At 43.5% G+C, this 26,677-nt stretch overlaps 1 protein-coding gene across 1 annotated transcript in view; it reads left to right on the top strand.

Annotated features, from left to right (window-relative positions):
* Positions 1-597: 597 nt before the first annotated feature.
* C12H10orf67 (chromosome 12 C10orf67 homolog) overlaps positions 598-26,677 on the top strand; it is a 46,188-nt gene continuing 20,108 nt past the window's right edge. The window contains exons 1-9 of the mRNA XM_033165955.1: positions 598-767; positions 3,930-4,050; positions 5,131-5,274; positions 6,667-6,741; positions 7,622-7,771; positions 17,847-17,988; positions 19,580-19,638; positions 21,630-21,701; positions 23,445-23,513. Coding sequence (XP_033021846.1) covers positions 598-767; positions 3,930-4,050; positions 5,131-5,274; positions 6,667-6,741; positions 7,622-7,771; positions 17,847-17,988; positions 19,580-19,638; positions 21,630-21,701; positions 23,445-23,513 — 1,002 coding nt within the window. The remainder of the gene's footprint in view (positions 768-3,929; positions 4,051-5,130; positions 5,275-6,666; positions 6,742-7,621; positions 7,772-17,846; positions 17,989-19,579; positions 19,639-21,629; positions 21,702-23,444; positions 23,514-26,677) is intronic.

The following is a 26,677-nucleotide window of genomic DNA, read 5'->3' as shown; positions in this document are numbered from 1 at the left end:
TCTGGGAGGGTAAGGTAAAGTTAAAGGACCTCTGTCCAGTTGAATTCAACTATGGGGTGTGGCACTCATCTCGCTTCAGAAAGAGGGAGCCAGTGTTTGTCCACAGACAGCTTTCCGGGTCATGTGCCCAGCATGACTAAACTGCTCCTGGTGCAACGGAACACTGTGACGAGTGCCAGAGCACATGGAAACACCATTACCTTCCCACCACAGCAGTACCTGTTTATCTACTTGCACTGATGTGCTTTCAAACTGCTAGGTTGGCAGAAGCTGAGACAGAGCAACAGGAGCTCACTCCATAGCGGGGATGCAAACTGCCGACCTTCTGATCGGCACAGCGCCACCCGCTCCCTCCAATCTGAGAGGATGGGCAGAGGTGCCCCTGGGTGATTCTTCATACCCATTCGTGGCTCCATGAATGGAGGGGGAAAGTAGACAGAAGGGGGGGAAAGAACTCTGCAGGAAATAATCATTCCTCCTTCCTAGAATGGAGAGCAGCAGCCCCTCCCTGTGAGTGCGCCCTGCTTGTTGCCATGGCACCCCCATCATTAGCTCCTGGCTAGCGTTATTCCTCGCAACTCTGGAAGAAGAGGAAAGATGGCCCAGGCCCTGTCTCTCCCCAACCCCCCCTTCCATGAAGAAGAGGACATGGGCGCCACTGAGCGCGCACGGGCCCTGCAATCCACGCGGAGGCTGAGCATGTACCCCAACATCCTTGAGCTCCTGACAGTGTGTTCCAGCTTTGATGAGTTGGAGCTGGACTACCGGTAACGCATCTGAGCTGCCTGCAGGGGGCGATGGGGAGGACATGTGAGAAGGGAAGCAAAGTGAATTCTTCCTCTCTTCTCCTTCCGATGAAGCTCTGTGGGGAATTCTAAAGCTTGCCTTTATATCTCACCACCATTTTCTCCAAGTGGCTCAAGGAGGCGTGAAAATGATTCTCCCCCATTCTATCCTCACAACAATCCTGTGGGGAAGGGTAGGCTGAGAAACTATGACTGGCCCCAAGTCAGTCAGCTTCATGGCTGACTGGGGGATTTGAACTCAGGTCTCCTAGGTCCTAGTCCAGCAGTCTTACCGCCATACCACAATATAATACACCACACGTAATTGGGTCTGACTCTGGAGCAGATGATGCTGGCTATTCATAGCTGCTAATATGTGTTTTACTTTTTAAAATATTGGTTTTATTTATTTATTAGAAATATATACCGCTTAACAAAAATATGTAGTTTACATAAAAAATAATAAAATTATAATAAAATTTCCTTAAAGCTACATAAAAACCAAACAAAAGTATATATCAAAATGAAACTGAACAGTGTTTAAAAGAGAGAGTTAAAAATTAAAGAATCAGAGTCTAGGAAGTCTGGATAAATATAATTTATAAGAGACCTTTAAAGGTCATTACTGTCTTATCAAACTACCCAAGAGTGTGCATTCCAGAGGAGAGGTGCATATCTTTATCCTGTGCTCCATATTCTATGTTTGTGAGCCGCCCTGTGTTCCTTTTTTAAAGGAGGGGCAGGATATAAAAACTAGATGATAAATAAATGGACTGTCTGGAATGAGGCAGCTTCCCATATATTTCTTCAGGTTTTTTCCATTGAGTCTTGGAACCAGAGAATCGTCCTACCAGCTATCCCTCATTTAAGAATTAAATAGCACAATGTATTGCAAATCCTGTCATACTGAATGACTACATGGACACTCCAGATTTAATTGGCAACTCCATGCTTCCTTGTGGAATTCCTGTGGCATCAGGCTGTTAGTATGTCCCATTAATGCTGTGCACCAGAATTAGTTTCCTGGCATCTCCAGTTTATTCTCCCAGTGTAGAATGGTTTAAAACTGAATTGTATTTCTGAGCCACTTTCTGAACCAGGAAATGCCTCTATCATCCTTGCCATTAAAAATGGATGTTAAACTTTCTCGCGTTTCTATTTAAAGAACTTGTAGATATGATGAGACTTACAAACAGGGAACACTTGCATGTTGCAGAAATGCGATCAGGGGAGTGGTTCTGAGAGATGTTAACGCAGGAGGCTATTTTTAAAAATCGAACTGGCATTTGTCCCCATTTGTCCCCCTCCAAATGTGCCACGTTTAGCCTGGGTGACGTACACATTGACTCAGTCTCATTCTACAGCCAAGAGACTAAGCAGCTGCCTTGACCACCTGTTCCCTGTTGCTGGAAAATCCAGTCATGTTTAGAATAGCAGCCACCTCCGGAAGATTTGCTTGTTGTCATTTCACCCACCTTGTTCATCTGGGCTTCCAAAACATTGCCACAGTGGAAGTCCAGGGAAGGAAGGGGAGACCCCTATAGTACAATTGAAGAGTGCACATGGCAGATGTAACCACATGGCAATCCATTTGTGCCCCCCAGAGAAATAACATTTTGAAATCTAAGCAGGGCTCAGCTTGGTCAGTGCCTTGATGGGAGAATGCCTAGAATCCCCTATGCTTTGAAAGCGGGTGTGAGATAAAAGTGAACTCAATAACTCTGTGAGTGATGGGATTTCCTTCTAAAATTATTCATTATTGAGGAACATATATAAACCCTCTTTAAACTTTATACATACAAGTAGTGTGGAGAGTGGGGACTGTCACTTTTTTAATCTCCAAAATTTAGAGGGAAAACTCTGAAGCAGGGAACTTTCTGTACTTTGTGGAGGATACCCACACAATTTAAGACCTTGATCTGTGCTCTACATCAGGGGTAGGCAACCTAAGGCCTTCTCAATCTGGCCTGTGGACGGTCCGGGAATCAGCGTGTTTTTACATGAGTAGAATGTGTGATTTTATTTAAAATGCATCTCTGGGTTATTTGTGGGGCATAGGAATTCATTCATTCCCCCACCCCCCAAAAAAATATAGTCCGGCCCACCACATGGTCTGAGGGACGGTGGGCCGGCCCATGACTGAAAAAGGTTGCTGACCCCTGCTTTACATTTTGAAAGCAGCTTCCACAAGTAAAGGAGAAGAGGCTGCTGGATCAGGCCAATGGCCTATCTAGTGCCGCATCCTCTTTTCACAAATGGCCAACCAGGTGTGTGGGAAGCCTGCTGTCTGCATCTGAACATCAGAGAACTCCTCGCTTTTACAGTTTCTAGCAACTAGTATTCAGAAGCATCTAGGTTGGTGGCCATCATTGCCTCCTGTGGCAGTGAGTTCCATAGGTTAACTATGCTTTGTGAAGTAGTAATAATAATAATAATAATAATAATAATATACAGTCATACCTCATTTTGCATACTCTCAGTGTTGCGTACGTTCAGGATATGCATTCCCGCACCCCAGAAGTGTTTTCTGGAGCGCACGCAACTGTCGGATGCGCAGAACGCTTCTGCGCACTTTGCGCATGCACAGAACCGTTGAAATTGCGCGACTTCCAGTTTTTCGGGTTTTTAAAATGTGCGTTCCAGTTATGCAGTTACGGAACGGATCACGTGCATAACCCGGAGTTCCACTGTATTCCCCAGCCACTCTGGGCGGCTTCCAACAAAATATTAAAATACAATAATCCATCAAACATTAAAAGCTTCCCTAAACAGGGCTACCTTCAGGTGTCCTTTATCCTGAATCTTCCAACATTTAGCTTATTTGGATGTCCACGAGTTCGGGTGTTATGAAAGAGGAAGAAAAACTTTCCTGTATCTACTTTCTTGTTGCTGTGCAAAAATTTTATAGACTCCTGCTTCAGAAGTTCACCCTCCAGCTCATGAAGAATAGGGAGCGGAGCGGAGCTTCACATGCCTGTCCCCTCTCTTGCATTGCTTTTACACATGAGTAAAACACCTGAATGAGGCAATAACTTAAAAGCTTAATGGATAGTTTAGCAGTTTATTGCTACTTTAAGCTTCACATTTGTTTGTATAATATCTTTGCTGTTTCAACTAACTATATTTCAACAAAAAAATCCATAGGCACACGATTTCAGATAACCTGAAAATAGGTTTTGGGATCTCAGATCATGCTACTCAAACAGATACAAGTGAAATAGGAGATATAAAGGTCTTTATAGAAACGACAAGAATTTTATTAAAGGTAAGCTGTTTTCTGCCCATCTCTCAAGCAGAGCTTTGCTGGAATACATACATGGCACTGTAGCTGTTTACATGGGACGTGGGTGGCACTGTGGTTTAAACCACTGTGCCGCTTGGGTTTGCCGATCGGAAGGTCAGCGGTTCGAGGCCCCACAACGAAGTGAGCTCCCATTGCTCTGTCCTAGCTCCTGCCAACCTAGCAGTTCGAAAGCACACCAGTGAAAGTAGATAAATAGGTACCGCTCTGGCAGGGAAGGTAAACAGCGTTTCTGTGTGCTGCTCTGGCTTCGCCAGAAGCGGCTTAGTCATGCGGGCCACATGACCTGGAAAAACTGTCTGCAGAAGCAAACAAATGCCAGCTCCCTCTGCCTGTAAAGCAAGATGAGCGCTGCAACCCCAGAGTCATTTGTGACTGGACTTAACTGTCAGGGATACCTTTACCTTTAGCTGTTTACATAAAGTAGCTAGTTCTTATTTTGTGCCAACAGCCATTTTTAACCATTCTAATTTAACATCTGCATTCATTCTTGCTTTAGAAATCTTGGCTATTTTTTTCATTCCTTTTCTTGTCAATGTCCTTATTGCCACTTTTATCAACTGTAGATAGCATATGCAGGGGGAAAGTGAGATCAAACTGTTTATGAGGCATGTGTGCGCAAGCCATGGGGAAGCTAGGTTTGTCCTTGTAATGCTGAGCTGTAGCTTAGCACAGGTGTGACAAACCTCTTGTCTCCTCCAGATGTTGCAGGACTACAATTCACACCATCCCTGACCATTGGCCATGCTGCCTGGGATTGATGGGAGTTGTAGTCCAACAATATCAGGGTGCCCCAGGCTCCCTATCCCTGGTTTTTGCTGTTCTGTCCAAACTTACCCACTGAAACAGGTACGCAATTATGGCAGGTGTCTGGGTGTGATTGTATTGGGTTAAGATGCCCATCACACATGGACTGGCACAGTCTATGTGTGGTGCTGTTTGTTTAATGTGCTGAAGCAGCTTGTTTGTTAGCTCTGTTCTGTTCAACAGCCACATAATAAATCGTTTTGAATGAGTGTGCCATTAATCCTTTTGCATTTTCAGTTCACAAACACGCTCTACAATGATTTTGCTATGTACCAAAAGATCCTTAAAGCGCAGTATGAGGAAAGAATACAGGAAGAGGCAACCAAGCTCTGGCTAGCCATAAATGACAGGCTAAAATACATTGACGACTTTTACAAGCAGGTACAGGGCAACTTTCCTCATTCCTTTAAGCATTGAAGTGCTGAAGTGTAAAGGATCAATGTGTAATCTGTGTGAAGGTTTTGTGTTTGTTTGCTATTTGGTTAAAGCAGAGTGTGTGTTTGTGTGTGTGTCATATGCTGGCAGCTAGCAGTGCAATACAGAAAGCACATCTACACTGTTGATTTAAGTGGTTTACCCTGTAATTCCCTCGCTGGGCTATAAAGCGCTAGAGAACTCAGCCTAAGAACCAGCCCCAAACTGGAGCTCTTTTTTGTTGTTGGCAGAGTGGTGAGAGAGAGATTGTTGAAATTTTCCTTTCCTCTCTTTTTAAAATAAGTGATTACGTTTATATGTTTTTGTTTTTTAAAAAAATCAGCCTTTCAGTTTGGGCATGTGTTACAGCAATTGTCAGCACAATCCCGTTTACTGGTTAATCAAAAATAAGCATGAGCTGAGTTCCATGAGACGTAGTCTCAGGTTGGTGTCCATAAGATGGCTCTGCACCATTATTCTGCAATGTTCCAATTGCATCCAGAACAGTGGGATGTACACTACAGATATGATCCAGGGATTGATTGTGCTGAGCCCCAGCAGAGCCAGCACAGGCAGCTGAGCCCTAGCAAGCCCTGGGCATGGTCTGGTATCTGCAGGGTCCATGTGCAGTCAATGCTGAAGCAGCAGGGGACTGGACAGAACAGCTGCCTAGTCCCTGAGAACAGAATGCTGTGGGCTTGTGGTTCCACCTAAAGGCAATCCATTGTAACTGCTTCTACAGTACCAGTCACAACCTTTCTCCAGAACTTGTGTGCTTGGTTGTTGCAAGGGCTAAAGGTGTTGGAAAAGGCAAAAACAAACTTGAGGATTGTACCTTTGCTGCAAAGAGCGAAGATAATGACAGAATTGTTTTCCGTCCTTCCGTCCTTCCGTCCTTCCGTCCTTCCTTCCTTCCTTCCTTCCTTCCTTCCTTCCTTCCTTCCTCATTCTCTCCTTCCTTCTTGTTGCATTTCTATCTCACCTTTTTCTCCAAGGAGGTCAAGGTGGTGTACACAGCCCCCCCTCATTTAAGCCCCCTAAATAACCCTGCAAGGTAGGTTAAGGCTGAGAGGTAGTGACTGGCCCAAGGTCACCCAGTGAGTTCCATGGGTGAACAGGAATTTGAACCCTGATCTACCTTGTCCTAGTCTGGCACTCTAGCCACTGTACCACACTAGCTTGAATACGTCTTTTTTATTTTGAAATTTACAGTTGGGCAGCAACTTTTTTATTGGGACCAACCAAAACATCCTAAGAAAGGCACTGCCCAACAGTGGACTTTGAAACATTTCCTTACGGGCTTTACCTTTTACTGTTTTGATAATCCGTAAAAAGTTAAATCTCCCCCTTTAATTACAGAAAGAGCTGAAAATGCGATATAGCTACCAGCAACAACTATGTGATGCACTTGCAATTCTCAAAACAAACTATACAGTGAGTTTTTGAATAATCGCTACTGTGTATATTTTATTTATCTGACGCAGCGCAGGGTGCAGCACACCCTGGTTTGTTTGGTTAAGGAACTCAGAGTTGGAATGCCCCAGCTAAAAACCTGGCCCTGTGAGCCAGGGCACAAAAGAGCAGTTCTTGGGGTCAGGTGCAAACGTCATGCAAACATATGTGGTATCCTTGTGCAGGCTCTGGGATTCACCCCTGCTCCTGGGTGAGCTGTTCGTAAATAGCAGAAGCAGCTACTGGTACTGGAATGCAGGTGCTCCCCACCTATCCCATTCACCCATCTGATCATAGCTGTAGAGTTGGACCAAATGGATCATGTAATCCAACCCCCTGCAATGCAGGAATCTTTCGCCCCACCTGGGGCTCGAACCCATGACCCTGAGAGTCTCATGCTCTATCAACTGAGCTATCCGTCCAGACACATCCCTCCCTTCCCCCACACCCTTCCTCTGCTACCCCTGACTACTGAAATAAAACAAGAAGTTTGCTTTGTGGCTGTGTGCCCAGGTAGACTATGGTGTCCATTCCCTTGTTCTCCTCCCAAAACTGCAGTTCCCAAAGCTCTCTGTGAAGAATCTGGGAATTGTAGCTCTGGGAGGGGACTTGTGGGGCGGCCTACTGACAATGCTCAGCACCCTAAACTACAGCTCCCAGAATTCTTTGGGGGAAGCCGTGGTTGTTTAAAGCGGCACCATGGTGCTTTAAATGTAGGGTGCGGATGTAGCCAAAGTCAGGCATGATTTAGTGTTACAAAAAACAATCCAGCGGTTGTGAGGCTGCCAGCTGTTGCTGCGGTGCCTTCTGACTGTGATCAAGTGCTTTGTGTCTCTCATTCATGCTCCTCTTTCCTTGGCAGAAATATTTCTTACTTGACCCATCTGAAGAAGGTGGAGAAACCGTACTTTCAAAGCTACAGATACTGAGGGGCAAGCTTGAGGAGCAGGCTGCTACAATTGAAAGTTTGGAGGCAGAGGTAACAAGGCTTAAACAAACGTCCCCTGAAAAGGTAGGAGATATTCCAAAGCCTTTAGCACAGGGATGTGGGCTTCCGGACACTGTTGTTATTGTTTGTTGCTTTTATATCTCACCTTTTCCTCCAAGGAGGTCAAAGTGGCTTACTTGGTTTCCCCCTCTTCATTTAATCCCCACTGCAACCCTGTAAGGTAAATTGGACTTAATGGCCCAAGAGGTCACCCAGTGAGCTTCATGGCCAAGTGGGGATTTGAACCCTGGTCTCCCTGGTCCTAGTCATATCAGTCTGCCTCAGGACACCCATCCAGATCCCCATAGGAAGCTGCACTTAATGCAGAATGCTGCAGTACAATGGCTGACAGAAGTGAGGCCTTGTCAGTATATAACATCTGTGCTCAGAGATCTGCACTGGTTGCCGGTTTGCTACTGAGCCAAGTTCAAGATGTTCTTAGTTCTTAACAACTTGGGACCAATTTACCCATGTGTGCCCACTCAACCACTCTGATGGGCGGAATTGGCACTACAACAGGGACCACATAATACTCGTTCCACATTTTTAAGGACACAGTCGTTTAGTGTGGCAGTGTGGGAATGTTGCAGATAGTAGGAGAGGATATATTGATTAAATATTATCCTTCTTCACTCACGCTAGTGAGCTAGTAACAGAACACATTCCCTTGCACATTGCTGGAAGCAAGTTGATGGATTCGTTAGAATCGTTTGAGTTGAGCAATCCAGTCTGGCTTGTCCAGATTGGATTGTTCCTGGTAAATTTCCCCTTTAGTTCCCTCTTAAAAACAAGGATGACACAACAGTCTTCTTTTAAAAGTAATGATAAAGTTTACTTACATTCAGTTCGCAGTATTGTCCTGAAGGCAGGCTTTAATCTTGTAGTTACAGTTAAAGTTGTAGAGAAAATAAATCTGAGCTAGGCCTCAGACTTTCTATCTTGTGGCTTCCCTCCTCTGTAAGGATGAGCCATGTGCTGCTGGCTAAGAACCAGCAGAGGAGTCTGAAAGTTGAAATGGAAAAAAAAGGTGGAAAAGAGTCAAAATAGGAAGATGGCTGCTTGACTGGCCCTTTTATAGGGTCTGCTAGGGTCACGCCCATCTACCTGGTCACACACAGGGGGAGAAGGCTCCAGAGCAGGTTTGACAGGAAGTCCTCCCTGTATGGAGCAACATGCCCCTGTGTGTCCACTCTAGGAAACAGGAAATGTTGTATTTGACTGCTACAGTGAATGATATATCCCACAGGCAGCACCCAGTGCTGGATTACCAAATAGGCAGAGTAGGCATTGGTCTATGGGCCCTACGCCTTTTAGGGTCCCCACAACAATGGATCAAAATAATATTAATTTGATCATGAAATAAAATTACAATCAAGCTTTCTTAGTTCAGTGTGAGGGGGAGCCTGAGATTTCGACGGCCATGGAACTCCCTGCCTATTGAGATCAAGCCTCCGCTGAACTCCTTTTGGCACCTGCTAAAAACCTCTTTGCTTAGACTAGCCTACCCAGATGCTTAGAAAGTTAAGGTAATTTTAATCTTAGTATTTTAACTTTTGTGTGTTTCAAAGTATGGTTGCAGATTTTTCTTGATTTTCTTGTTTTATCTTTATGTAAACCGCTTTGAGTTTGTTGTTTTTTTAAAAAAATAATAATAATCAAGCAGTGTATAAATTGTATTAAATAAATGAAATAAAAATAAATAGGAGTAGCTGGTAAATGTTGTTAGTGTAGAAAGGCAAATGTATTTCCCTCTAGGACTGTGAGTTGCTACAGGGGGAGCATTGCATAGTCATAGCTGTTCTTGTGTTATTCTGATGATACTCCATTATGAAAGTCTCTGGACTGGGTTGTCTGCATGGTGAATTGGGTCTCAGTCCTGTTTCTAAACAATAGATGATTAAATAGCAAATGTACCCTAAATCCCATCAAATTTACTCCACAAGTCATACTGGGGTTTAAAGATGAAATTTTTAAGCACCGTCTCATAACATACAGTTTTGCAGTGGGTAAATTGCAGCATGAATTTAGCAACTCAGAAACTACATAGGGTGATAAAGCTTCAAAGCCTCCAAAGGTTAACGACTTAGGTTTTGACGACCATCCACATTCATATTTTGTATCTATCTTCTAAGCCAAAAAAAAACAACCTGTTGCTTTGGGCATATGGTAGGAAGAGCCTCACCACAAAGCCTTCCTCCCAATCTGTGACAAATAGCTGCAGAATGCTGCAGAAAACCCTCCCTTTGCTCATTTTGATAACAGAGTGTCCTTGCTGCAGAAAGGCTAATTGTTTTATTTACAGTTCTTATTTATGACAGATGGTGGCGCTAGAGCTATAGATTCACCATGCAAAGCCCACGAAACTGAAGCTACAACACAACTAGATTTTAGAGAACTGTCTCTTACAAACAGACCGCATTTGATTTTAAAACATTTTTTTCAATCTGTGTAAATAATAGATTACAAATAGTTGCTGTTGTTAATTATGATGGTGTTGGTGACAAGCATTGTTATCAGTATTATTATTATTATTATTATTATTATTATTATTATTATTATTATTATTAATGTCTCCTTCCTCTCCTCCCACCACTGCCCCCTATACTCTGGCTCTGCAGCAGATTTGGGGTGTGTGTGTGTGGAGTGTTGCTGTAGAGAGCGGGAATCCAATTTGCTATATAGTAGAATCATAGAATTGTAGAGTTGGAAGGGACCACAAGGGTCATCCAGTCTAACCCCCTGCAATGCAGGAATCTTTTGCCCAACGTGGGGCTTGAACCCATGACCCTGAGATTAAGTGTCTCACACTAGTAGTAGCAATAATAATCTATATGCCTCTTTTTAGCCCAAAGGCCCCCAAAGTAATATGCAGCTGAATTCAAGGCAATAAGATAACAAGATAAAACTAATTTCAGTTATGATCCTTTGTGGCTCACGGTGCAGTGAGCTGCTGATACGTGAGTTCTGCCACAGCTAAGGAGCTAGCCTCTTAAGCCTCTTAAGTCCTGAAACATTTCTTTAAAAGATCCTTTGAAACTGTGGATTTACTGTGTAACCACATAGAGTGGAACGATGTCTCAGGGGACTTTTGACTAATTGTTTCTTTGTACTGCGTGATGTTTATTAACACCCTCTGGCAGATCCTTAACTGGAGAAATCCTAGAGGGTTTTGGGAAGTATTTTGGGGAGTTAAATAAAACAAAAAGGAATCGCTTCAAGTCCAATGAAGCAACTGGTAAGTAAGAACAGTTTTCTGAAACCCATGGCTTATACCGAGGGTGGGGTGGGGAGCGATGCTAGGGACTCAACTTAAATTGTGTATCTGAAGAAGTGTGCATGCACACGAAAGCTCATACCAAGAACAAACACAGTTGGTCTCTAAGGTGCTACTGAAAAGAATTTTCTATTTTGTTTCGACTATGGCAGACCAACACGGCTACCCACCTGTAAATTGCCTGTTGTGAGCCCATGTGCTTCTGGAGGGTTATATACCAATTTTAGCTTCAATAATTGCTTCTGTTGTTCAGTCGTTCAGTTGTGTCCGACTCTTCGTGACCCCATGGACCAGAGCACGCCAGGCGCCCCTATCCTCCATTGCCTCCCGCAGTTTGGCCAAACTCATGCTAGTCGCTTCGAGAACACTGTCCAACCATCTCATCCTCTGTCGTCCCCTTCTCCTTATGCCCTCCATCTTTCCCAACATCAGGGTCTTTTCTAGGGAGTTTTCTCTTCTCGTGAGGTGCCCAAAGTACTGGAGCCTCAACTTCAGGATCTGTCCTTCCAGTGAGCACTCAGGGCTGATTTCTTTAAGGATAGATAAGTTTGATCTTTTTGCAGTCCATGGGACTCTCAAGAGTCTCCTCCAGCACCATAATTCAATAATTGCTGCTGCTTCCTAATTAATTGTAATTATTTCTAAAGAAGAACAGCTGCAGATTAATATAACAGATGACTTCTCACATCTCTGCATTTTGGCCACTGATTCCTATAGACTTGAATGGGTGTCAAGTGCTTGATCACTGTGATCATTGCCTACTCCTGTACTTACATGATCATCAGCACTTAGAATTTATTTTTTTTGCTTTGAGCTTTTTTATTTTGTGTAAAAGCCCAAAGTTTACACAGGTGGACAGTATACAGGTGGTGGTGGTGGCGGTGGCTTTTTATTGTAAACTGTGTTTTATTATCTGTGCCCAGAGAACTTGGTTAGATTAGATAGCATACAGAGATGATGAAGATAAAAATACAACCTTGAAACAATCCCTTTGATTTCAATAGGATTAACTCGACAGCAAAACTCTGTGTACAGCAATATATGAATATCCTACTTCACATCCCAACCCTAAATATATTTTACTTGGAGTTAGTCCCATTTTGTTCAGTAGCACTTCCTTTTAGCAAGTGTGTTTGTATTTTAACGTAACTTACTCAGATTCTCCTACAAATTATTCAACTTGTTCAGTTCTGGTTTGCAACCAGTTAAGCCAATGCAGCCACTTCACAACATGGGAGAGAACTGTAAACCATTCCATAGTCTGGGCTGATCATAATGACAACATATACCAGACATAGCAGCATTCTGAGCTAGCATTCGACACCCAGTTGTGTTCTGATAGAAACACCTTGTGGTTGAGACAGCCATGTGGACCATCCTGGGAAATTATTTGAGGGGATGAGTGTTGTTGTTCAGTCGTTCAGTCGTGTCCGACTCTTCGTGACCCCATGGACCAGAGCACGCCAGGCACGCCTATCCTTCACTGCCTCTCGCAGTTTGGCCAAACTCATGTTAGTAGCTTCGAGAACACTGTCCAACCATCTCATCCTCTGTCGTCCCCTTCTCCTTGTGCCCTCCATCTTTCCCAACATCAGGGTCTTTTCTAGGGAGTCTTCTCTTCTCATGAGGTGGCCAAAGTACTGGAGCCTCAACTTCAGGATCTGTCCTTCTAGTGAGCACTCAGGGCTGATTTCTTTGAGAATGGATAGGTTTGATCTTCTTGCAGTCCCTGGGACTCTCAAGAGTCTCCTCCAGCACCATAATTCAAAAGCATCAATTCTACGGCGATCAGCCTTCCTTATGGTCCAGCTCTCACTTCCGTACATTATTACTGGGAAAACCATAGCTTTAACTATACGGACCTTTGTTGGCAAGGTGATGTCTTTGCTTTTTAAGATGCTGTCTAGGTTTGTCATTGCTTTTCTCCCAAGAAGCAGGCGTCTTCTAATTTCGTGACTGCTGTCACCATCTGCAGTGAAGGGGGGATGAGGGGATGAGTAGGAATCCCCATATGTCAGGGTGGAGACAGCCTCCCCAGGGGCCTTCCAGAGAGGAGGAAGGGGCAGATAGTATAGATCTGGAGGGCACAGGTCACACCCTAGGAGAAGAAGAGGGAAGAAGTTGGGAAATAATGCAATACGAGGAGCAGGAACCAGGTAGCATAGAACAGGCAGAGCCTGAGCAGAAGCTGACTGGCACACTGTCACTTGAGAGTATCCCATTACCTGTTCCCTCCCCAAAAACCAAGTTGAGAATAGCAGAGAAGAGGGCTCAACAGTTGGTGGCACTTAACAGCCGCCGTAGGAGGGAGGAGGAGTCTGAGGAAGTGCCGAGAAGAGGAGGTGGAGCTTCACCCGAGGCAACGTCAGATAATGAACGGTGTGGATGAAATTTTGCCCTGGTAATTCTAATAATAAAAAGGAAGTGAAAAGCTCACTTTTCCCCTGTCTCTCTGCTTTACTGGGTAGGCAGCCAGTAGCCGCCGACAGCAACCTAACACCAGGGAGATCAATAAAATTAATTGAATAATAAAATTAATCAAATAAACCAGACTCTTTGAAAAGTTGGTGCTGCACAGAGCACAAGTCCGAGTGCAAAGGACAGCCACCCACTTTCACCTGCACTTGAATCTTGAGGCCAGCCTCAGCTTGGTGGCAAAGTTGCACTGCTAGATTGTAAGCAAGCTTAAGATTTTGTGATGGGGCTTCGCATAAGTATAGGGAAGTGGGGCCCTACCACCAGGCCTGCCCCCAAAGTTGTGTCCCTCCTTCCAGTTCCAACCAGTTCCTTCTTGCATGGATGATCTCTGGTGCATACCTTGGCTGCATGAAGGTTCCCATCTTACATGTGCTGCATGCATAGCCATGGGTAGGCGGGTGGGGGGAGCTTTGTTGACGGATGTGACCCCATTCCTCCTTTGACACATCTTGTGAACACCCCTGGTTGCACAGGGCTTCTGATCACATAGAGGAGCTCTCACAAGTACAGGTCGTGAACCATGCAGACCTTCCCTCAAGACATAGAGGCCAGGGGGGATGGATCAGGGGGACGGATAGGTCGGTGAGGTGGAGCTGGTGGACAACATCCGGCTTGCCTTTACTCAGATGGTGTCAGGGTGCTGCCGATGGCTGCTGGCTCACCGCCCAGGAAATCAGATGCAGAGAAAGAGAGAACTTTTCAGTTCTTTTATTTCTACAGGATCTCAAGAAGACACAGGAAGAGCACCTTACTCTAAAGTCCATGTTCCTCATAGCAAAGCTCCACCCCCCTCTGGCTGTTAATTCCTATCATTCAGACTCCTCCTGCTAAGGGCAAACTTCCTTTGGGCTCTCTGTTCAGCAATTTGCATAGAACGTCTGCTTCTCGGAGAGGGAGAGGGCTCTGGTAAACTGTTCAGAGACAGTGTGTCACTTGGCTGCTGCACAGATTCTAACACAGCTGACTCCTGCCTCTGTTCAATGCTACCTTGCTCCTGTTTTTTCATCACTCATTATTTCCCAACTTCTGTCTTCTTCTTCTTCTTCTTCTTCTTCTTCTTCTTCTTCTTCTTCTTCTGTGTGACCTGTCTCAAACCACAAGTCTAGGTCTATACTCTCTGCCCCTTCCTTCTCTCTAGAAGGTTCTTGGGGTTCCTCCACCAGTCCTCCTCACCTGCCCAGTCCCTGACAGATGGAGCCATTGCATGCAATACACACGTGGAAGAGGCGGGCAGGAGGGAGGGAAGGTGGGAGACCAAAATCTGTGACGAGCACAACCAGGCCTTTCTCTTCATACACAATGGATGCCTGTTGAATGCGTGTTTTACCTGATCCAGCACAACAAGCAAACAGGGAGATGGTTCTGCTCCACCAGCTTAGGGCAGGGTGCCACTTCAGCTTCATTGGTACAAAACTCTGCAGCCAACCAACTGAAGCTCCCCCCCCCCCCCAAGAAATGAAGCTGCTAGAATTGTATCTGTTGGAGAGAGGGTGGACAGTAGCAGTTTTAATGAAAAGGAGAGTCCTCCCTCCCCAAATCCTCAAGGGCTCGCAATCTAGCTGGCTAACATGAACACCAGCCATGCACAAAGGAGGACAAAGAAACAAAGGAATTGGGACTTTTTAGTAGTGAAGGGTAAGTGAAGGGCCTCTGTGGATGCTCTGTGTATAATAGTGCAACAAACACACAGCTGTTGTACATCGTTACTTCTTCTTCTTCTTCTTTTTTAATGTCCTGAGATGGCAGAAGAAACCAAGAGCAGGGGGAAATACCAAGAAAATGTGCAGAAGGAATATCTTTCCTGGGGATAGAGTTGCTGTTGCATGTTGACCATGTTTTCCTAGCGTTCAAATGTCAATCCCTTGTTGCTGAAAAACACAACTCTCCTGCTGATCACCAGTTAGTGCACCTCTTGCAATAATTTGCAAAGTTTGGTTCAGAGAGTTTGCCACGGATACTTGTCCTGTGGCTGGAATGTTCATTCCCCCTCTTCAGTACTGAAGTAAACCTCCTCTGTTGATGGCAGAGGATGTTGTTGCTGTTGCTGCTATTGCTGCTGTTATGAATTCAGCTTATACAGGGCAGTTTTTAAAAATGCAGGTGATTTACTACATAGCTGTCATCAATAGTTAAACATCACAACAATATTTTTTTAAGATCCATTCTCAAAATGTATTGCAAAAATATCGCCAGCAGCTCAGAAGCATCACTAGTATGAGCCCATAAGAACCAGCTCATCATATTTCAGCAAATTCCCTGGAAAAAGATGAAAGTCCTGGTGCTAAAATAATATTAATGTCAGCATCTGGCAGGCCTTGCATGGGAGAGCATTCCCTACAAGAGGGGCAGCTGAAATGGCCTTCTCCTTTGTCGCCACCCTCAAAAATTCCCATGTCAGAGCCCACCTGAAGAACATACTCAGGTGCCGATCTTAGGGTCCAGGAATATCCATGTCAAAAGAGACATTTCATCGAGTATTTGCATCCCAAGTTTGAATATTGTTTAATAATATTTTATTTGAAGGACGAGATTGGCTTAGGCCCTCCTCTTTCTAACTTTCCCTCTCTCTTAGCTCACTGCTTTCTTCATGTACCAATGCCAACTCGGTTTAATTCAACATGAAGTGAGGCAAGACATTTCAGAATATAATTTTCCGAGAAAAACAATTGGGGGAAATTCACCTCTCCCTTCAGAAATATTCAGCAAAATTTCTTCCCACCCACGCCACAGTTTTTCGGCCCTAAATAGCATAGAACAAATTGGGCATTTCCCCTTAGCTCTAAACTGGGCTATGAATTGTACTTACAGCAAGCACAAAGGTTGGGAAACTATAGAATTTATTACATTTTAAAAGTGTCACCCTTCTTTAAAGAAGTGTCTTCTGTTGTATCTCACAACAACCCTATGGGGTAGATTTGGCTGAGAGAGGGTGACTAGTCTAAAGTCACCCAGTAGGGTTCATGACAGAGTAGATATTTAAACCCAGATCTCTCTGGTCCTAGCCCAACACTCAAGGCACTTAGTGTGGAGGGGGGCAGGCTTGGAAACAATCAAGATAAATCACATTTAGGTATAAATATGTCCCAGGCAAAGTCTGCTAGTTTTCTTTCTTCTTTATCTTCAGATGATCTTAAAAGGAGAAACCTGCTTTCAAAACTAATCAAAAAGACTCGTTTCCTTTAAATAATTACTAGCCATAATGTTACTAGCTTTGGGACTTTTTTTTCTATAAGGATATCAGAAATCCACATGATATTCTAGTGGCCATTGCAAAGTCGCGTTTCAACTTTCTTCTGAGAGCTTTTTTCTATCTTGTTGAAAAGAAATATGCGGCAGTAAAAATCTCGACAGCCATTTGACAATCTATGCAAATGTGCTAAATAGCTTTGAAGCAGACAAGAAGAAAGGGTGGCTCTCCCAATAAGCTTGGATGCATACGAAGTCCTTTCCATAATGAACGTGGCAAGATTTTAACAAAGGGCATGCATAATAAAAATGTAAATGAGTTTGCTTTACCAAAAGTATAACTTTAAAGTCTTTTGTTGCGTGCTGTCCTGGAACTTTCCTACAAGGTTATCACTGTTCGCATGGAGATTTAAACCAGAGTCTTCAATGGCGTAAAAAAAAAAAAGGAAACCCTTGGACGGCCTATGTGTGACGTGCATGCAAAGTTATCTTAATGTTCAGAATATGAATTGCCTCTGGGTGGCTCCGGCATGAAGCAGAAAAACCAACTGTGTTGGTATCAGGCTGCCTGATGGACTCCATGTGGCTCCCAGCCTGGAAATTTCACCGATTTGACGTCTGATGTGCTCCTCATGGCAATGGCAGTGCTGTCACCGAGAAACGGCACAAAAGCGACAAGCGCCCCCCCCTTTTCTCCTTAGCCGCGCACTTTGCAACCCCCTGGAGTTGCCTGCCCATGGCTTCTCTTGCCTGCCTAGTTACGGACAGCACTTCATAAGCACAGAGAGAAGTGTGGGTGGATAGGCCCCAGCTGCCTTCCTGGATGCAGGCCCCACATTAAATTGGCCTGAATGATGAGGGCAAACAAACAGTATGATATGCATTATTCCTGTCAATAACGTGTCCCCATGTGTTACAGTCTTTGTATGTAGGGTTCCGCAGCCTTTCTTCCGGAAAGTTCTATTTAGTCCCCTTAGTTTCCCCTCCCATTCATATTATAACTAATATGACAGGATTCAGAAAAAACGATATGATAGCTTGCATTGTATAATTACTGTGTGCCGCCCCGCCCGCCGCGGCATATTTACATTGAGTGTTTGTGGTGGTGTTTTTCCTTTTATGCCTCACGATTTGAAAACAGGCGGCTTCTTAATCTTTCAGGTCGTACATGATTTAGTGATTGAAAAAGAGTTGCTTCAGCAAGCAAACTCGGAGTTGAAAGGAGAAAACGCTAACCTGCTTGACAAGCTTAAACGCGCTCAAGAAGTTATAAAACTCAAAGCGAAAGAAATGTCTAATTTAGGTAAACTTTCCTTATAGAACAAGAAACTGATTTTATTTTATTTTATTGAAATTTTGTGGAAATTATTCGGAGCCTAAATTGAGCCAATAAGCATAGCATGGTAATTCTTGTTTTCCCTCCCACATTTTCTCTGTAATTTGAGGTGGTCTTGAACTCTTTCAGAAGTAGTAGAGAGTAACCTTGTTTCAGTGTATGTTTTCCTTGTATTTACCATGGGGGGGGGAGAGAAAGGTTTGTTATTTACACAAATGTTGAGACTTCTTATATTTACAGTTCCAAATGATTATGTTGTACTGTATTGTGAAAGAATTTTCTCTTCATTTTAACAAATATCTATTCTTCTAATAAAGCAATAGCTCATACCTGCTCCTATGTAGTACCCATCTGACGATGAAGTATATTTCTATCCATGTTAGTGAGGTGTATAATAGACATTACAATAAATCTGCTGCAGGATAAAATGCTATGTTTTGCTAGTTATTTCAAGGCAGAGCTGATGTCCCAGAGCCTTAATTAGTTATATATTTTACCAATTCCTCTTTTAGAAAAGGCTTGAATTTATGACATCTTAAAATGTGTGCATATTTCTTTTTTATTTCATAAAATTTATATACCGCTTGAGTATTTTTTTTAAAAAAAACCCATCAGAATATAAATATGCAAATGCTAACATGCTTTTTATTGTTGCATGCTGGAAAGTCAGAAATCTCAGAGTATAGAAGGTTGTTTTTTATAAAAAAAACAACAACAACACTTTTCTTTTTTAAAATATATCTTGCCTTCTGGTCTTCTAGGGGTTCCCAATGCAGCTAGCATGCTTTACATTGGTAAAGTGCTTATTTATTTATTTATTTAAAAGTAAGAACATCCATCCTAACAATAAAAATGAAGTCTTTACGACAGCATTAATTGGATTAAGGGGGATAAAAACAGCAATGCCGTTGGACAAGAATAAAGCACGAAGCCAGAATTATACTCAGTGCTTTTTTTCTTTAAAAATATTTAGGGGTACTCTCATTTTGACTCAAGAAAACCACCATTTTATAGTTCATATTGGGAAAAATAAATACAGTAAATGGACAAAAGTACAAAGATTCACAAAATGTTTAGGGGTATGCATACCCCTGCATTCCCCCCCCCAAAAAAAGAAAGCACTGATTATACTAATGTAATTTCATCACCTCACATTATGGTGTCTTCTTCCCCCCGCCCCAAATGCTGCCCAATGCTCAGAACCTTGGTCTGAGCAATAAAGAACCACCTGCTAAAGCACTTTGTATTAGCTGTGACTAACAGCAAGGATGGGCAAGGCTAGTATTAATGAAAAGCAATGGGCGTCCAGACACACTTGGCTCTTGAACTTATTTCTCTCTCTCCCTCTCTCTGGCCAGCCAGCTGAACAGCAGGGAGAAGGGCTGCGAATGTCAAGGGCAGTTGTGAAGGTCACCGGTCTGCCACTGCCTCTCCATCCACCCTGCATTCCAGTGGGCTCACAGACTGACCTGTAGTGCACAATATGAATCTCTTTAAATAGCCATGTAATTTCATGGTCTGCTTTATCCCACCACCCCTTTTTCCCTGCTTCTTTCAGAGGCTGAAATAAAACATATGCAGGACAAAAGGCAAAACGATATGAAGACAATCGAGAAGGTACTGTATTCCTTTATTTATTTATTTATTTATTTATTGACAGTGATGGATTAACTCATAGAAAGATGCAAGAGCCTGGGAGTCATTTGCCCCCATATAGCCGAAAGGATGTTCAAAGGCTGGCCATCCTCCTGCCCCAGCTTTTGAGCTACGTTTTATATTAGCCGCCTTATTGTTCGGAGATCAAACAAGCTGGTGTTCTTCCTTTTAGAAAGACGCAGCTACCGAGGGGCTTGAACTGGGAAATCTCAGAGTCCCAAAGCTGGTAGTTACCTGGGTCAGGTGCGCAAGGGAACAAGCTTGTGAAACTTCAGTACAGTACCTGCAATTAGCAGGGACATTGTAAAAAAAACATGGATTTGACATGTCTGATATCATTCTGTCCAACAGCAAACTCAGGCTGCTGAGTGTCTGTGGTGAAAGTGAAATGGCTCCACCACAAAATACAGTGGTGCCCCGCTAGACGAAAATAATTCGTCCCGCGAAAATTTTCGTCTAGCGGGGTTTTCGTCTTGCGGAGCGGCAATGGGAGCCGCGCTCCGCAAAAACGAAAAGAAAAAAAAAAGACGAAATTTTTTCGTCTTGCGAGGCAGCCCCATAGACTTTTTCGTCTAGCGGGGCAGCCTCCCGCTAGACGAATGCTTTCGTCTAGCGAGTTTTTCGTCTAGTGAAGCATTCGTCTAGCGGGGTACCACTGTAACAGGGTGGTTTTTAAAAACTTCGTAGGAATGCAGTTTGAAAATCAAATGAAAAACAATGTTTTAAAGTCCCTCAAAAGGCCTGACAAGCAGCTGTGTAGTCTCAGAACTTACAAAATGTTGATATTAGCCGGGCCTATAGAGCGGGGAGAATGCAGAAGGTGGGGAAACTTTTTGAGCCATAGGGCTGCATTCGCTTGTAGGGAACTTTGCAGGGACCAGTCTCCTGAAGAAGGAATATTCAGGGATGCTTCAGGAGGAAAAGAAAGAAAAGGAAGATATTTCCCCTTTCCCATGGGCTTCCTATCGCTGCTGTACCAGTTACACTGGCTGCCTGACTATTTCCGACATGAAGGTTTACTAATCTTAGACAACACTTTGATTTTGGTGGGTCTACAAAAGCATGTTGAGCTATAAACCCTTACACAGCTCAGGAACTCAATACCTTAAGGACTGCCTCTCCCCATATTAACCAACGTGGACCCTGCTCTTGCCATCCAAGGCTCTTCTCTACGTCCCCTCCCCTTGAGAGGTTCAGAGGGTGGCAACATGAGAATGGGCCTGTTTTGTGATGGACCCTCCATCTGTGGAATGGTCTCCCCAGAGAGGCCATCATTACATGTCTTTAGGCACCAGGTGAAAACATTCCTGTTACCTGGGTCTTTGGCCATCAAATAATCTATGCTCTGTTAACACTGTGTAGCAGGGGGACTGTTAGTATGACTATTTTATTATTATGCTTTGTTTTTTGTTTTCATTATTACTCTCTATAAAATATATTTTTAATGTTGCACACTGCCTTGGGTTCTTTTGATAAATGGCAGTATATAAATCAAATAAGAAATCAAATAAAATAAGCCCCACCCCCACCACATGTCCTTCATTATTGTTTGTGCTCATGATGGTATATGCGATCCCACTTTCAATACTGTCTGCTCCTGCAAAAGTTTTGGGGATAGACATACTGCTTAGTTTCCTATCAGTGCATGTCCCATAGATTCCTGCTGAAATCCTATAACTTTTAAACCACAAATGTTAAAAGGTGTTTTGTTTTGTCCTCATTTTCTTGTGTTCCTCCAGATGGCTATAATGTGGTAACATTGGGGAAGCAAAACAAAAATAATAAAGCAGAACAATGATACGTGGATGGTACGGTGTGAATCCATCTGTAATGCACTATTATTGAATACCCGGGGGGGGGGGGGGACACCAGTCTAGAGGAACTCTTTGGATGCAGCTCACAGTGGTACCCTCTTATAATCTGAAACCTCACAATCATGTTTTACATTTTAGCTTCAGAACACTCAAGAAATCATGAAACTGGAACTTGATAGGGAGAAGCAGAGAGTTCTAGCTAAAGCTCTGGTAAGTTCCTAGACAAAAATATTAAGCTACTAAACATCATGTTTGCTGGGTCTTGTTCTGATATTGCATTATAGTACCTTGTGCATTTCCCCTCATCTTTCTCCTCCCAGTAATATGGCTGGAAAGATTGAGCTGGTGTCCCAACGTGAAATGGAGAATTCATTCATAAATTTAGGTCAAGCTCCATTGTGACCTCTCAAGCTTATCGGCATTATTATATAACAAAACGTGCTTCCCCGCTTTCTCAGCCCCCTTGAAAATGGGAGCAGAGATGGTGCGTGATCCTGAAGTTTAAAATTCCATTCTGAATATGTACACAAGTATCAGATTACAATCCCTTAACTGTTTATTTTACGTCTCTCTTCTGCTTTTGAAGACAAGTCCAAGGGTGGCACTAATGTTTGAACTTGGAAATTAGAATTCTACTCTGAGTGTGCATGCCAGATTTAGGTACAGTATCCTAATCTTCACTTCAGAAAATCACATTGTTACATATTCTGCATTTTTTACCTTCTCCTTTAAAAATGAGTGAGGGGTTCAAGTTGGTATTTAAATATGAAATACAGAATTACATTCATCATTAATGTACATACGGAGTCTCATTGTTATATCTGAGCGTCCACGGGTATTCTGTCCCAGTGGTCCCAGCCAGGTAACAAAGTTCTAGCCCAAATGGGGCTATGTACTAGGCATGTTAGCCGCTTTGAGACTCCTTCTGGTAGTGAAAAGCGGGATATCAAATCCAAACTCTTCTTCTTCTTCTTCTTCTTCTTCCAAGTGTATTTAACTTTTTCTAAGCTAAGTCTGCCTTCTGGGATCCTGTTGTCTTATAGAAGACTGTATTTTGTCTTATCTTTTAGGAGGGAATAAAGGGGAAAATACCAGGACAGTTATTACAGAGGCTTTAGCAAGCCTGAGCAACGTATCCACTGTGTAATTTTAAAAGGGAATGTTACTCTGCTAATATTGTTGCATCCCTGAACATTCCCACATGTATCTGCATAGCCTACAAGCTGAATGTATATATCAACATCTGGAACTGTATTACTGAAGCTTTTTCTTTGGTAGTAGCAAACTATTTGGGACCTTAAGCTGCCTCTGTGTGGTGACTGGAATTGGGAGACAACTTGTGGGTGTCTCACTCCAGCACAGTAGCAGCAGAGCCTGGGGTGGAGAGCAGCAGCCACAATTTTCACTCCACAAACCTGCCTGCAGAGAATGGGAACACATTCAATGTGGTTCTCATTCAAAGGCAAACTTACCAAATTTTTAAAACCCTATGTGAATTGAAAAAGAACTACTGGTATCCTTCAAAATTCACACGTCTGAATATTGCAATCCTGTTCTCTGGCCAAGTAATGTGTGCAAAAATGTCTATACAAGGGTAAACTGTGCATACAAATGCATATGTTAGTGAAAATAGCATACACAAATGCATTGTAATAGAGGAAATTGTTTTGAAAAATGTGTAAATTAGGGGAAATTTGACACAAGAATGTGTATAGTAGGAGAAATTCACAGAAAAAAATGTGGACTACTTTTCAGGCAGGATCTTTTTAAAAATTTGCAAACTGATGTAGAAATGTGGAGCAATGAACTTATGATTGGAAGAATGAGAACCCGAGAGCAACCAAATTGGACATATTCACCCATCGCCAAGCTTTCCTTTCTAGTTCTTGAACTTTTATAAATAATTTATTCCCACGACCATGTTGAATTTTCTTTTGTCTTTGTATTTTTAAGGAAGTAAAAGAAGCACAAGAAGCTGTAAAAATGGTACAGGCTGCTGCTGCCGCTGCTGCTGAACCAAAGGTGATTTTTACTTTCTTTGTTGTTTATGTTCTTATTACAGTACTTAATGATATGGGATGTACCTGATATACATTGTATGGTGTGCTTGACTTTGGGGCTGGGAGATGGAGGTGGAGAGAGGATTGGAATGAGTATCGCCTAAAAGCACAGCCAGTTGGCTGGCTGGAAACCTCACACACACAAACAAAACACCCTGCAACCAACCAGTACCTTGGGGCCTCTGATCTCTCGCTCTGCCAGCAAAAATAAGACACCTATCCACACGACACTGATAAAAAAGCTCCACTCATATACCATGTAAAGAATGAAAGTTTAAAGTCTCCCTCACCTCCTCCGCTTTCCGCCCTCCTAATTTTTTTTCTTTCTCTGTTTTCTCCTCTCTTTCTCCCTCAGGCCCACATTGCCTGCAACAAAAATGTCTCAAACTGACTGTAAATGACATGTATGAAGGATTCTGTGATTTGGAAACAGAAACACTGAATGTGCTTTTGTTACTTATGGAAAATCTTACAATAAAGACTGTGTGTGTGTGTGTGTGTGTGTGTGTGTGTGTGTGTGTGTGTGGTGTGATAGAAGTTGTTGAAGAAAGCCTGCTTTCTGAGGGTCGCTCTTCTCCTCAGCCACCTCCACTGTTGCCGATTTGCTGCTTTGCAAATGGCACTGCCCACAGCTTGCCTTGTGGCAATTCACTCGCGGCCCATTTCAGTCAAAGTCTTGGTTGCCTGCCTCAGTGGCACCAATGCAACCTAACACTGTGGGACGCAGAGCTGCATAAGGGACGGCCAGACAGCAGGGGCACCTTCCCCGCAATGGCAGGCAAACTTGGAGAGAAGGGAAAGGAAGGAACAAAAGAAAGGATGGAGAAAGACGGATCTTCCTTGCGAGGGAGGGAAAAGCGAGGCGAGTCTCCCTCTTCAGTTAATTGGTTTACTTGGTGAATGCATTTATCAGCAGAGATGAGGAGCCGAAGGACCCCAATGCAATACTTCTTCTCTTGCTCTTGGTTCCCTCTGCAGATGAGACTCGCTTGCCAGCCCAGAGCTAAAGACTTCTGAGGCACGAGACTCCCTGGAAGCCCCACCCTCTGAACTTGACAGCCTCAACCTCAATGTTGTTTATTAGGGTTGTTTATTAGGTGGCAAGGGAAAGGCGCTTGCACAAGTAACATTTCAACCATGATTTTTCATGATTGGGAGGTGGCCCCCATTGCCCCTTACTGGTATTACTGGTGTCACGGCCCCCCCTCCGCTGTGTCACCTCATCCTCCTGTCCTTGCCGTGAGGTGGTATGGGCAACGCTCTGTGCTTTCCCGCCTTCCTTTTCCTCTTTCCTCAGTGGGCAGCAGTGGTGGCAATGCCCTCCCTCTCCCTCCCTCACAGCTGGCACAAGGGCAGAGCGTGCACAGGTGTCTCTTCGCAGCCATGAGGAGGAGGAGGAGGAGGAGGCACTGCCCCAGCCCCAAAGGCCTGGCCCAGGCGCAGTTTGCCTCCCTGTGGCTTTAGCCTTGATGAGGGAGCCTGTTGTCAGGGCATCTGGTTGCGTCCCCTCAGAAATTCCCCTCCCCCGTGCCACTGCTTTTAGGTTTTTTAAGTGAGGAGGAGGAGGAGGAGGAGGAGGAGGAGGAGGAGGAGGAGAAGAAGAAGAAGAAGAAGAAGAAGAAGAAGAAGAAGAAGAAGAAGAAGAAGAAGAAGAAGAGTTTGGATTTGATATCCTGCTTTATCACTACCTGAAGGAGTCTCAAAGTGGCTAACATTCTCCTTTCCCTTCCTCCCCCACAACAAACACTCTGTGAGGTGAGTGTGGCTGAGAGACTTCAGAGAAGTGTGACTAGCCCAAGGTCACCCAGCAGCTGCATGTGGAGGAGCGGAGACGCGAACCCACTTCACCAGATTATGAGTCCACCACTCTTAACCACTACACCACACTGGCTCTCAGTGAGAGGTTCTTGCTTAATTGTTCATCTTCTCAAACTCTAGTGAGGCTTCCAAAGATAGTTTTGTACGCAAGGCATGTATCTTTCAATTGACCTAGTATAAAACAAATATTTCCATGAGATCATGTGACTCAGAGCCTTATCTGTTGTGGTCTCTGTTCCCTGGATGTTCTCAGCGGTGCTTAGCTTAAACGTTGGATGCAGTGGGTGCCTTTTAAATAACAAAATGTTACTTTTATATTCCTTCACAAAAGACAGGGTGAATTTAGAGCTGATAAACACTGACTAAAGGTTATTGTTACCTTACATCTGCCTCATATTTCCAATAGTGGCACTCAGCAAGCCAAGTACTCAAAAGTTAACATCTAAATTCATTTATAAATCTCCCTGGCTCTTTGAAGCTGTATTGCCCGCAAAAGGTATTTGACGTCCTTTATTAATCAAACTGATATTTGGGGAAGTGTGACATTCAGTGGGAAAGCCGCACATGCTGAGATTAGCTGATTCTAAAAACTGTTCCAGAAGAAAGGACAGAAATATGACCAGTTAATTATAATGTGCAAATAGTTTCAAAATATCTGTAGTTTGTACTGATAAATATAAAATGCAGTGTGTTATCAAGCTTTCTGTTTGCTGTGCTTTAGGAGGCAAGCTAGTAACCCCACGCATCAGTGTCATTAAGCCCTTAAAAACTGTTCCCCAATAAATTACCCTGCAGGATCATCAGTTGATAAAGTATAAAGCCTACTGAAAGCAATCTGGCTTAGGTGAGTCTTAACTCACTCGCTGTGTGGATTTCAGTAGGACTTAAGCATCGCTAACTTTCCCTGGATTAATTAAGGGTTAATTTTTTGGTGGGGGGGAATCTACGTGATTAATATTTTTAGACCAACCAACAGAGCAAAGAGATGGTAGTGACAGCTGGAAACTTGGAAGTGTGGCTCATCCGTAGCTAGGGGTGCAGGAAAGCAGAAATTTCTGTTCCAACATGTATTTGTCGCAATTGACAGTTTCCATTGGGATTATGGGAATTGTAGTTCAACAACATCGAGGGGGGCACCATGTTGGCTACCCCTGCAATAAGGAGAGTTTAAAAAGTGGAACATCGTGGCCATTATCCGAAGATCAGTAAGCTGAAGGGAGCCTCGGGTTTATATTTCTCAAACAGCTCCACCATGCCACATGGCAAAGCTTATATTGTTAAGAAATGTTGATGTATATTTTATTACCT

Source organism: Lacerta agilis, chromosome 12 (genome assembly GCF_009819535.1).
Source record: "Lacerta agilis isolate rLacAgi1 chromosome 12, rLacAgi1.pri, whole genome shotgun sequence".
Taxonomy (NCBI): Eukaryota; Metazoa; Chordata; class Lepidosauria; order Squamata; family Lacertidae; genus Lacerta; species Lacerta agilis.
Note: the sequence above shows the minus strand (reverse complement) of the source record. Positions and strands in the feature narration are given on the sequence as shown.